Source organism: Hemiscyllium ocellatum, chromosome 11 (assembly GCF_020745735.1).
Source record: "Hemiscyllium ocellatum isolate sHemOce1 chromosome 11, sHemOce1.pat.X.cur, whole genome shotgun sequence".
Lineage (NCBI taxonomy): Eukaryota > Metazoa > Chordata > Chondrichthyes > Orectolobiformes > Hemiscylliidae > Hemiscyllium > Hemiscyllium ocellatum.
In genome coordinates this window covers 94,686,234-94,698,783 of record NC_083411.1, presented here as the reverse complement: position 1 = coordinate 94,698,783, position 12,550 = coordinate 94,686,234, and the positions used below count along the sequence as shown (strand labels likewise).

At 43.2% G+C, this 12,550-nt stretch overlaps 1 protein-coding gene across 1 annotated transcript in view; it reads left to right on the top strand.

The window, feature by feature from the left end:
- The first annotated feature begins 4,002 nt into the window (after positions 1–4,002).
- Positions 4,003–12,550, top strand: part of shroom4 (shroom family member 4) — a 153,208-nt gene continuing 144,660 nt past the window's right edge. The window contains exon 1 of the mRNA XM_060831987.1: positions 4,003–4,128. Within this exon, the coding sequence (XP_060687970.1) occupies positions 4,003–4,128 (126 nt within the window). The remainder of the gene's footprint in view (positions 4,129–12,550) is intronic.

Sequence of the window (12,550 nt, the reverse complement as noted above, 5' to 3'; positions counted from 1 at the left end):
TCCTCTTGGTTAGTCACACAATTTCTCCTGTCATCCATGGTTCACGAATCTTGCCTTTCCTATCCATTGTTTAAAAAAGGGACATGCCTATCCTGCGCTATCTTCAACCTATCTTTGAAAACCTCCCACATATCAAATGTGGACTTACCTTCAAATAGCTGTCCCCCCAATCCACATTTCTCAGTTCCTGCCAAATTTTGATATATTTGGCCTTGGCCCAGTTTAGTACTTATCCCTTAGGGTCATTCTCATCTTTGTCTACGAGTATTCTAAAACTTACAGAATTGTGGTCACTATTCCCAAAGAAATCCCTCACTGCAACTTCTACTACCTGGCCTGGCTCATTCCCCAATACCAAGTCCAATATGGCCCTATCCCTAGTTGGACCATTGGCATACAGCTCTAGAAAACTTTCCTGAATGTTCCTTACAAATTCTGTCCCATCCAGACCTCTGACACTAAGTGTATCCCAGTCAATGTTGGGAAAATTAAAATCTCCCATCACCACCATCCTGTTGCCTCTACATTTTCCCATAATCTGTTTTACCTATTTGTTCTTCTAGCTCACGCTCACTGTTGGGAGGCCTGCAGTACAGCCCCAACAATGTAACTGCACCCTTCTAATTTCAGTGTTGAGTGTTGAGCAACCAGTGGAGGTAAAAGAAACTGAGATGTTACAGCTGGAACATATTGGGTTGTTAGACTGTATTGTGACTAGACCTAAGTTTCACAAAATTACTGGAAGAAATTTAAATTTAAAATTTTAAAAAGAAAGGTGGTGTGGAAAATCAGTTATCTGACATTATATTTGGAAATGTAAGTTAGAAGGAGATGGCAAACAGAATAAGGCAGATATGCTTAGACCACCATTTTTGGAATGCAATAGTCTGATCTTTAATAGAGGGAGAGCTGTATAAAATAGCCTACCTGGAAATTAAATCAGAACCAATACTTGTGTGTTTTATTCAGAAGTCAAAATGTTAATGAGGAAATGGAGATTACCTCACATACCAGGTGATGAGGAATGGGCAATGGCCCATTAGCTGATAGTTCCATCTGAGTATGGTAATGAAATTTTACAAGTGGCTTGCAAAGATATAATAGCAAGTTGCCCAGGTGTTAGGAAAACACAAGCTAGAATACAGAAACCACTTTGTTGCTACAATTACATAAAATGTGGAAAGCTTTCACTAGACAAGCCACACATGTCAGGTGGTGCAGAATCCCCGAATATCAATTACACAATCACATTTAATTATAAAACTAGATTTTGTAAAACAATTTAACAGGACTTATTAAGTAAAAGAAAATAAAGAACTGCCAATGCTGAATTATCAAAAACAAAACTGGATTCTAACAGTTCTAAAGAAGGATCACTAGATCTGTAGCATTAGCTCTGCTTTCTGTCCACACATGCTGCCAGACATGCTGGGTTATTTTGGCAATTTCTGTTTGTTTTTGTTTCAGGACTTAATAGTTTATTAGGAGCTGCATTGTGTTCTATTTTATAGCTAAGCTGAGTAGAGTCAGGTATTGTGGAAGGATTTCTGATCAAGTCCTAGCATGTTTTCTTGCAATACCTTACCAAAGTCACCTCATAAACTACTAACTTCATCCCTGTGGCACCCTCATGCCCAATTCCAGCCTCATCTTACCATGTGTGTGCCCAGAACAGCTCACCATTCAGCCAATATCTGCTGAAAAACTGTCATCCCTTGCACCCTTGCCATTTTAAAAAAGCTGCTGTGTAACTGGAGAGGTACTGGCACTCTGAAGCTGCCAAGCTTGATGGTGGATAGCATATAAAGATGTTAGAGAAAACGACGCAGGCACTGTGATTCACCCACAGAGAACTAGAGATCCAACTGGTCAGGCTGATGTACAGGAGAGCAGTCCTCTTCCTGGAGGACCAGCAGAGGAGACCATGGCACCAGAACCTGGCAGCTTGGCCCAAGGTCATCCTTGAAACCATCCAGGTCAGTACCATCTCCATGCTCTGGTGGAATGGCTAGAAAAAGAAGGTCAATTACCTTTTCCACTGCTCAATGGTAAGTGTTACAGTATTCTCTCTGCTTTCTCAGACTCTATCCCTGCTAAGATACACAACTCCCACCAAGGCTCATAGGCTGCCTCTCTCACACCTGCAACATCATACCTCACTTGCTCTCTCCAATGCCCTTCAACACCACTAACCATGTATTGCCTTCTCACCAGCTCAAAACACCTCACTGCCTTTCCAACACCTGTAACAGGACTAACAGTTGTGCCACCCACTTTAATCCTCCTCTTTCTCTCATTGCAGGAGAAGACACCACATAAGGGAGCAGAGAGAGTCCATCGGGGTGGAGGGGTGTGAGACATTAAGGTCCTTACCCTGGATGAGGAGTGAATCCTGGCCATTATATGGGAAGATTATGATTGTTTCTGTGGGTATATAAAGACTTATTATGGCTAATACCATTCTCCATTCCACTACAACTCATCATATGCTGTCAGTGTCATTCACTGCACACCACCTCTCACCACTGGCTGCAGGACCTTCTCTGTCTCTTATGCCTTGTAGGTATCGGGGGATGTCTACCATCGGATTGCTACCCCCTGGAGCTCTGAGGATGACAGTACCAATCCCTCAGAAGAAGCATATGGAAGGCTGCCTCCAGCACTCCCTGTCAGTTCAAGTCCTTATATCTCGGTAGGAATGTCAGGCTTACAAAGATTGGGAGTATTAGGTGGTGAGCATCTCTGTGTCAGCTCCACAGCTGGCTGAGGAACAAATGCTCAAGCATTGGCACTCGGAGGCCTGCTGGAGACCGACTCAGCCCCAGGGAGGAGTGGGCCCTATGGCGTTAGTAATCAGCATTTCATCCCAAACAGGAAGGAGGAGCAGAATCAGTAGCAGACAGGAATGGTCCTCAGTGCACAGATGCTGCGGCAGTGCAGTGAATCATGCAACCATCTGGCTGCCTCCATTGTCAGTATCTGCCATGGAAACCCAGGCTCAGCTCCCTCAGGGGCTGCTGGAGAACTGCAAACACCAGCACTCATTGGCCCAACCATTAGTCCATTGGAGAAAAGGAAAGTCTCTTCATCACAAGAAGTCAGGGGGCACCCAGCCGGAAGAGGAGCCACAGATAATCTGGTTTCATGTCACCATTCAGGACAATCCTGGGATGGTCAACCCTCCAGCCCCACCCCCACTCTGCCTGCCTGGTGTTCTCTCTGAGCTGTGAAGGTGGAAAACAAGCCAAGCATTCTCAACCAGTTTTCCAGTGACCATCGTTGGAACAGAGTTTTTTTTTATATATATGCTGACTCTTATAGCTATTTTGTAATCAGAGAGAGCATTGTGAATTAAATCTGAATTCAATTGTCTCATAAACGTGGGTGACAGAATACTAAGGTCTGGGATGAAATAAGGGAAAATTTAAGAATAGAACTGCCATTTCAGAACAAAAAAGAACTTGATTCATACGTGAAAAGGATTTTTAAAAAGCTTGGTTGTGAGACTTGTTGAATAGCCCATTCAAATAGCCAGAACCAAAGTAAAGGCTGAAATACCTCTTCTGTGCTGGTTGATTCAATGAAACATAGAGAGGAATCAGTTGAAAATGTACACAACACATTCAGAGAGGGAAACGTTTAGTTATTATAAACTTAAGACTTAGCAAACTAGGCTACAAGAATGGAAAACTTTGCAGTGGATTATTTCCCAGATTTCGTTGGGATTCCAAATAAGTAATGGATTAAAACCACACACTAACGCCTTAAGGAGCGGAGGTTCAAGACCCGCCTTTGCATTGCAATGGTTTGGTACCGACACAGCACGGTGAGAGATGATTCGCTCGACTTCACATCAATCTGAGAGGGGCGGAGGGGGGCTTTTTTTGGGGGAAGCTGTGTGTCAATGTCATTTCCGTAATGGATGGACTGTAGTACTTAGTGGGAAGAAGAAAAAAAATATCAATGGGAATGTGATGGAACTCCGAGTAATCGAAGAAGATTATGGAGCGCAGCAGAGAGACAGCCAGCAACTACCAACATATTCATGTGCAGTTACAAGGAGGAGCTCCATGGGGCTTCACTCTTAAAGGGGGGCTAGAACATGGAGAATCTCTCACCATCTCAAAGGTAAAAAACTTTTAACAAACTCGCGTCCCCCGCCCCCCAACAACTGCAAGCAGGAAAAAAAAAGCCCATTACAGCTGCAAAAAAAAGTGGCAAGGAAGTTGGTTTCTACACTGCCCATGTTTTTGCCAGCGTTATCCATTTCGCAGCAGTGAGACAAAGAAGTCCAAAAGTTAAGAGCCGAAATTTTACATGGGCATTTGTATATAAAATGCCCATAAGTAATTGCGGTCTTGAATGACCAGCGTGCATAGAAATTTGGACCACTCCAGCGATAGTTTACTGCTGGATGAGAGTATGCAGAATGGAATGCAGTTTAAATCGCATGGGGGTCGCAATTCTGTCTGCCAAAATTATATTTTTTGAATGATACACTGGGAACGATTTATTTTATAATATTACTATGCTTCATACCTTTTGTTTCTCAGAAACTTTTTCTGGAGGTATGTGATTTTTTTTGAAGGACGCAGTTTTTGGAAAATTTAAGTGTCATTTTTAAAATGTTGTATTTTGCTAAGGTTATTGCAAAGGGGTTATTTTCACCTTGGATCGGTGCTCCGTGCCTCCAGGCTCTGGAAAGGTTTGTTTTGGAGCAGGGGAGCCGAAAGGCAGTGTGAGGAACCCAGGATCATGTGGGTAAATGATTAACAGGCAAATCGCGCAACTGGCCCACAGCTCCTGCACTCGGTTGTTTCAAAAGCCGAATGAATACGACGAGACTGTCATGCCTCTGGCTTTGCTTTTGACAAGAAATAACCGCGATTCACTATTTTTGGACAATTTTATTGACTTTGAGCGTTGTTGCTGGTGTAACCTATCAGCCCCCAGTTGCTAAAAGACAGAAAAGTACTGGGTTCAGTCTGTCCGGGGGTGGGCTATTACAACTATTCCTTTCGTAATTGTCGCCAGATGCCAAAAGCATCTGGTTCGGGGGGTAGGTAATGCTGTCTTCAAATGCAGTAAAGCTGCATTTTATTTTCTCAGGGGAGCGGCATCGTTCACCCGCCCAAATACTTCGAGAGAAATGTCCCCATTGGATGTTTTGGTGAGGTTAGAGTGCTTGGGAACTTATTTTCTTATTAAGATATCAAGCGCGGTTTGACCAACCCAAAGGGAAGTTCTGTTACATGAGAAGCGATTTGTATTTTTTTTTAAGGGGGAGAGGGGGTCGTTGCTCGCTACTGTTTAAAGTAGAAGAAGCAGTGATGAAAAGATGTCATGCTGTCGTACTTTCCTGTGCTGCAGCTATCTTCTTTTGTGCCTGAAACCAAAATCCTGAATGCCCAGCAGTAAGTTAACTTGTTGCATGGATACTGCTGACAGCCAAACTTAACTCAGCACCACCTCTCTGAGCACCCTCTGCTGCCTGACTTATCATACCGCTTGGGTAGCTTAGAGTCAGAGTTGGACAGAACGGAAACACACCCTTCAGTCCAACTCAACCACGTTGACCAGACATTCTAAATACATTTAGTTCCATTTGCCAGTGTTTGGCCCATATCCCTCTTAAACTGTTCCTATTCATATACCCATCCAGATGCCTTTTAAATGCTGTAATTGTACCACCCTCTGCTAATTCTTCCAGCAGTTCATTCCATACACGCACCACCATCTGCACGATGACATTGCCCCTTCGGTCCCTTTTACATCTTACCCCTCTCACCCTAAACCTATGCTGTCTAGTTTTGGACTTCCCCACCCCGGGGGAAAAAAAACTTGTCAATTTACCATGTCCATCCCCCTCGTGATTTTATGAATCTCTGTAAGGTCACCCCTCAGCCTTTGGTGTTCCCAGGGAAATTAGCCCCTGCCTATTCAGCCTCTCCCTCTAGCTCAAACCCTCTAGTAGAGGATGAGCAAAACTTAGTTCCAAATACATGTTGGGAAGAAATATCTTTGGCTTAGACCACTAGCTTCATTGCACACTTGGTTATTGAGAATCAGTTGGACTATTCATAGTCTAGATTAGAGTGGTGCTGGAAGAGCACAGCAGTTCAGGCAGCATCCGAGGAGCCGTAAAATCGATGTTTCGGGCAAAAGCACTTCATCAGGAATACAGGCAGAAAGCCTGAAGGATGGAGAGATAAGTGAGAGGAGGGGTTGGGGTGGGGAGAAAGTAGCGATAGGTCGGGGGGGGGGGGAAAGGGTAGAGTGGAAAGGAAGATAGGCAGGTAGGACAAGTCATGGGGACAATGCTGAGCTGGAAGTTTGCAACTGGGGTGAGGTGGGGGAAGGGGAAATGAGGAAACTGTTGAAGTCCACATTGATGCCTTGGGGTTGAATCTCCTGTAGGGCCTTGGATGGAGGTGAGGGAGGAGGTGTGGGCACAGGTTTTGCAGGGGAAGGTACCAGGATGGGAGGATGGGTTGTAGGGGGGCATGGACCTGACCAGGTAGTCACAGAGGGAACTGTCTTTGCGGAAGATGGAAAGGGGTGGAAGGAAATATATCCCTGGTGGTAGGGTCCATTTGGAGGTGGCAGAAATGTTGATGGATAACTTGTTTTATGCGAACATTAGTAGGGTGGAAGGGGAGCACTAGGAGCATTCTGTCCTTGTTACGTTTGGAGGGATGTGGTCTGAGGGCAGAGGTGCGGGATGTGGGTGAGATGCGTTGGAGGGCATCTTTAACCATGTGGGAAGGGAAATTGCGGTCTCTAAAGAAGGAGGCCATCTGGTGTGTTCTATGGTGGAACTAGTCCTCCTAGGAGCAGATACGGCGGAGGCGGAGGGATTGGGAATACGGGATGGCATTTTTGCAGGAGGTAGGGTGAGCAGAGGTGTAATCCAGGTAGCTGTGGGAGTTGGTGGGTTTGTAAAAATGTCGGTGTCAAGTCATAGCCTCAGCATCCTATCCAGTATGGATAGAAACTTGGCTGTCTGGCAGAAAGCAGAGGTGATGAGGAAAGGGTCCTCCTCACGATGGCAGCTAGTGAGTGCAAAAGGCTCGGTGCTGGGACCATAGCTTTTCACTTTATATATGAAGATGAAGAATCTGAGGGCATTTTAAGTTTGCAGATGATACAAAGATAGAAAGACAGGTAGCATTGAGGAGGCAGGGAGGCTGCAGAGGTTGCTGTTAGGACAGGGGGCAAAGAAGTGGCAGATGGAGTACAATTTGGTACAGTGTGAGGTCATGCACTTTGGTAGAAAGAATAGAGGCATGGATTATTCTCTTAAGTGGAGAGAAAATTCAGAAGTATGAAGTGCAAAGGAACTTGGGAGTTCTGGTCCAGGATCCTCTCAATGTAAACTTGTGGGTTGAGTCAGTAATTAGGAAGACAAAAGCAATGATACATGTATTTTGAAAGGCTTAAATATGAAAGCAGGGATATCTGATGCTCTATAAGGCTCTGGTCAGACCACAATTGGAGTATTGTGCACATTTTTTGGGCACCATATCTCAGGAATGATGTACTGGCCCTGGAGAGTGTTCAGAGGAAGTTCACGAGAATGGTCCCAGAAATGAACAATTTAACATCTGCGGAACATTTGAGGATGTTGGGCTTATACTGTATGGAATTTAGAAAGATGAGAGGGGGAATGGAATTGAAACTTAGAGAATACTGAATAGCCTGGACAGAGTGGATGTTGGGAAGTGGCTTCCATTGGTAGGAGAGACTACGGCCCGAGAGCACAGCCTTGGAGTAAAGGGAAAACTTTTCAGAACTGAGATGAGAATGTTTTTCAGCCAGCGAGTGATGAATCTATGGAATTCATTGCCACAGAAGGCTGTGAAGGCCAGGTCATTGAATGCATTTAAGACCGAGATAGATTGGTTCTTGCCTCTCAAGGGGGTAATGGGTTACGGGGAGAAAGCAGGAGAATGGGGTTGAGAAACTTATCAGCCATGGATTGAATGGTGGGGCAGACACAATGGGCTGAATGGCCCAGTTTCTGCTCCTGTGTCTTATTGTTTTATGGTCAATCCGAACCTGAATTGAACTTTCAACACTACTTTTTTCTTTTACAAACCTGCCTCCCATAACAAATGGATCTGCACAAATGCAGAATAATATAAAAATGTTAGAAGTTGTACATTTGGAGGAAGATAAAATGATGCAAAGGGCATGTCCATAGAGGGATTTGAAAATTTTAAGATAAACATTTTAAAATTTTAAAGTATTGTTGAACCCACAGCCATGGGGTGATTGGTGAGTGGATGCAGGTTAGGACATGGCCAGCAGAGTTTTGAATGTCCTGTGAAGTTAATGGAAAAGGAGTTGCTGAAAGCCAGCCAAGAAAGCCTTGGAAGAATCAAATCTCAAGTTAACAAAGGAATGGATCAGTATTTCAGCAGAAAAGTTGGTGATGGGCAATTGTTGGTGATGGGCAATTGTTGTGAGATGGAGTTTTGCAACTCCAGTTGGGTTCAAATAAGATGCAGGGATTGTGATCAGTTAGGTTCAGCTTCAGTTAGTAACGAGGGTGCCAAATGCAGATGGGGGCTAGGGAGTAGAGTTTATACTGAAGGTAATGGCTTTTGATTTCCCAATATTTACTTCAAGGAAATTTCTCTTCATCCACTACTTACTAGCAGACAAGAAGTGTAACAAATTGGAGTCTTAAGATGAGGGTATTTATTTGTTTTTTTTCCACCAAGAATGCTACACAAGTCATTGTGACTGGAATTTGCTGTCTGGAACAGGTATCTGGCTGCCAGTGTCTTCAGATAATGGACAAATAATCCATATTGTACTGTGTTGTTTAGAGTACAACCTTTGAATCATGTTTCCTGTTTAAAAAAAGACCTTATATAGCGATGCACAATCAACACAACAGACACATCAATTACACTTGTTTGTGAAATGACAAATTGGAAATTGGCTTCGGTTTTCACCAACCTAATGTTGAAAGTATGACTGAAAAGCTCACCATTTCCAATGTTGAAGCCCTTTTCAAATGATGTCATGATCACCTCTGACCAGATACTGTATATTTGTGTTATTACTGAATAGTTGATACCGGGCCAATGGTATCACTGTGAATTTAATACCTGTGTTTGTCGATAATCTGGATCTGCTTGTTATCATCTTGACCCTTTGCCAATTTTTAATTTTCTGTTGTTTTTTCCAAAAGTATGTTTTGGTTCCCAGTGGAAAATCACAGAATGTTGAAGCACTCTTTTGGATTAATAGTCAGAAAGCAAGTGTCCTTGTGGATGCAATTATTGCAGGGAGACTACGAGCAGGTAGTTTGCCAAAGGCCTTTACACTCCCTACAAATTTGGATTAGAATATCTAAATCTTTAAATTGGGCAAGGGCAGGACTAGAAAAACATAATTACATTTAATTGGCTGGTCTCAAATTAATATCCCTTGATCTTTCACTCCTCAACTTTCTGTCCAATTCTCTCATGTTTTTCAACACTGTCTTTCTGGACAAGTGTCACAATATGTTTGTCACCTGGTAATTAACATTGCTAGTCTGTTCCTTCTTCTAAGCTTGAGCCTTGTGATAGAGTTCTGGAAATATGAAAAAAAAGACCAGAGTTCAGTTGTTTGTTCCTGTAAATGCTGCCTCCTCTGAGCCCAGTCTTGTCCAAAACTAAACAAACCAAGGCCTTCAACCTTGTTGAGTTCAGATTGTTCAAGCAAAATTCAAAATTGTGCAGGATGGAAAGAAACTTCCCCTGCTTGTAAAAGAATTAAGATAGAGAAGTCACAGATTTAAAATGGTGTGCCAAAGTAACAAAAGTGATTGTGTGAGAGAGAAAAAAAATGTTTTTTTCACAATGGGTAGTTCAGATTGCAATGCACTGCCTGGAAGTGCAGTGGAGGCAGATTCAATTGAGGTATTCAAGAATGCATTAGATGATTATTTAAATAGAAATAATATGTAAGGGTTCAGAGAAAAGTTAGAAGAATGGCACTAAGTCACGATGCTCATTTGGAGAGTCAGCGCAGACACAGTGAGCCAAACAGTCCCTTTGTGCACAGCAATACCTCTATCATTCAATATTTGTTAATACTTAGCTTTTTCTGGACAATCTCTGATCTGGGTATCTAGAGTTCACATGGAGGAGGGAGACAAAGGTGTGTTTTGGTGATGGGATACATGCCAACCTTTTATCCATTTGGTTAAGACAGCAAGTAAAATATAATAATGATGTCTTTACCCATGAAGTCAATTTCAGCTTAAGTTAACAAGCCAAGGTTAGAGATAATGAGGATTTTGTTTGCAAATGAATGACATTCTAGAAAGATTTCTTTCTTTTGTCGTCTGTTGTTGATTCCTACAACGATTAAATTCTTCTTTTGAAATTGAGTTTATACATAAATTTTATTAACTACAAAATGATTATAGTTATCTATTTGTCAAAAAGTCATAACTTAAGATTTAAAATTGCAGATGGATTTGAGCTTATGCCACCTTTTCAACATATATACCCTTTCAGTTTATCAATCCTTACCTAAAAGATTGGCCTTTGACCACTCCACCATGTTCTCCACATAGCCAGCTCCTGGGCCACATTCTGGGAGATTGACCAGTTACTTACAAAATTTAGGAGGCTGATCCTGGATTTTATAACCTTTTTTAAAATGGCCTTATGTTGTGTGTTTACTGTACCAAATACTGAAGAAATATTAGATATTGTGCAAAACCTTTTTCAGCCAAAAGCATTCAAAAAAGAAACACTGACACTTGCTGTGTGAGGTGAAACAAAGCAACTTCTGGCCAAAATATGTGTTTTCTTGGAAAATCTGGTTAATGTTACTTACAAGAATCTGCATGCTTAGTAGAGTCAAAATATAAGGATTATGAGCCATTTGTCTGCATTTGTGGGATACCTCATTATGGCCATTGCTTAAACTGTAGATCCTATTGTGCAGAATTCAATAGGTAATAATTATTACAATTCTGTTGCCTTAGATTTGCCATATTTGTGCAATTATGTTATAATGTTTTAAAGGTTAGCTGTTTTACTAAATGTTTTTTTCTCTTTCTTGGGCTATAGGTGTTGCTGACTAGGCTCGCACTAATTGCCCATTCTTAATTGCCCTTGAGAAGGTGATGGTGCCCCAATTTTAAAATTGCCACAATCTGTGTGGTACAGGTAGTGGTGAGGAAGTTCCAGGATTTTGAGCCAGTGAAAGTGAAGGAACAACTGTATAGTTCCAAGCCAGGATGATGTGTGTTGGGAGAGGAAGCTGCAGATGTGTGTTCCTATGCACCCACTGCCCTTGTTCTTCTAAATGGTAGAAAATGTAGATTTGGAAAGCACTGCTGAAGGAGGCTTTAGTGAGTTGCTGCAGTGCATCCAGTAAACCAAAAGCACAGGCTGCCGCTGTGTACCACTGTTAGTAGGAGTAAATGTTTAAAGTGGTGGAAGAGTATCATATGCAGTGGGCTACTTTGTCTTGTGTGGTATTGAATTTCTTCAGCTTTGTTGAAGCCATATTCATCCTGGCAGGTTGGAAGTATTCCATCACATTCCAGATTTGTGCCTTGCGGATGATGGAGCAGGCCTTGGGAAGTCTGCATTACCTACAGCAGAGTTACCAGCCTCTGTCCTGCTCTTCCAGCAGGAATAACCTGTCCAGTTCATTTGTTGGTCAACTGTAATGCCCAGGATGTGATGATGAGAGATTCAAAGATAATATGCCATTGAATGTTGAAGACAGGTATAGATTCCATTCATGTTTTCACTGAGATATCAGTGAAACATAACAGGAAATCCTCACCACACTGGCCTACATGTGACTAGATCAACAACCAATTGGTTGATTCTGAACTGTGTTCAAAATGGCCACGCTAGTGACATCTTCGAGGGAAAAGTGAGGTCTGCAGATGCTGGAGATCAGAGCTGAAAATGTGTTGCTGGAAAAGCGCAGCAGGTCAGGCAGCATCCTAGGAACAGGAGATTCGATGTTTCGGGAATAAGCTCTTCTTCAGGAATGAGGAAAGTGTGTCCAGCAGGCTAAGATAAAAGGTAGGGAGGAGGGACTTGGGGGAGGGGCGTTGGAGATGTGATAGGTGGAAGGAGGTCAAGGTGAGGGTGATAGGCCGGAGTGGGGTGGGGGAGGAGAGGTCAGGAAGAAGATTGCAGGTTAGGAAGGCGGTGCTGAGTTTGAGGGATTTGACTGAGACAAGGTGGGAGGGGAAATGAGGAAACTGGAGAAATCTGAGTTCATCCCTTGTGGTTGGAGGGTTCCTAGGCGGAAGATGAGGCGCTCTTCCTCCAACCGTCGTGTTATGGTCTGGCGATGGAGGAGTCCAAGGACCTGCATGTCCTTGGTGGAGTGGGAGGGGGAGTTGAAGTGTTGAGCCACGGGGTGGTTGGGTTGGTTGGTCCGGGTGTCCCAGAGGTGTTCTCTGAAGCGTTCCGCAAGTAGCGCCTGTCTCCCCAATGTAGAGGAGGCCACATCAGGTGCAGCGGCTGCAATAGATGGTGTGTGGAGGTGCAGGTGAATTTGTGGCGGATAT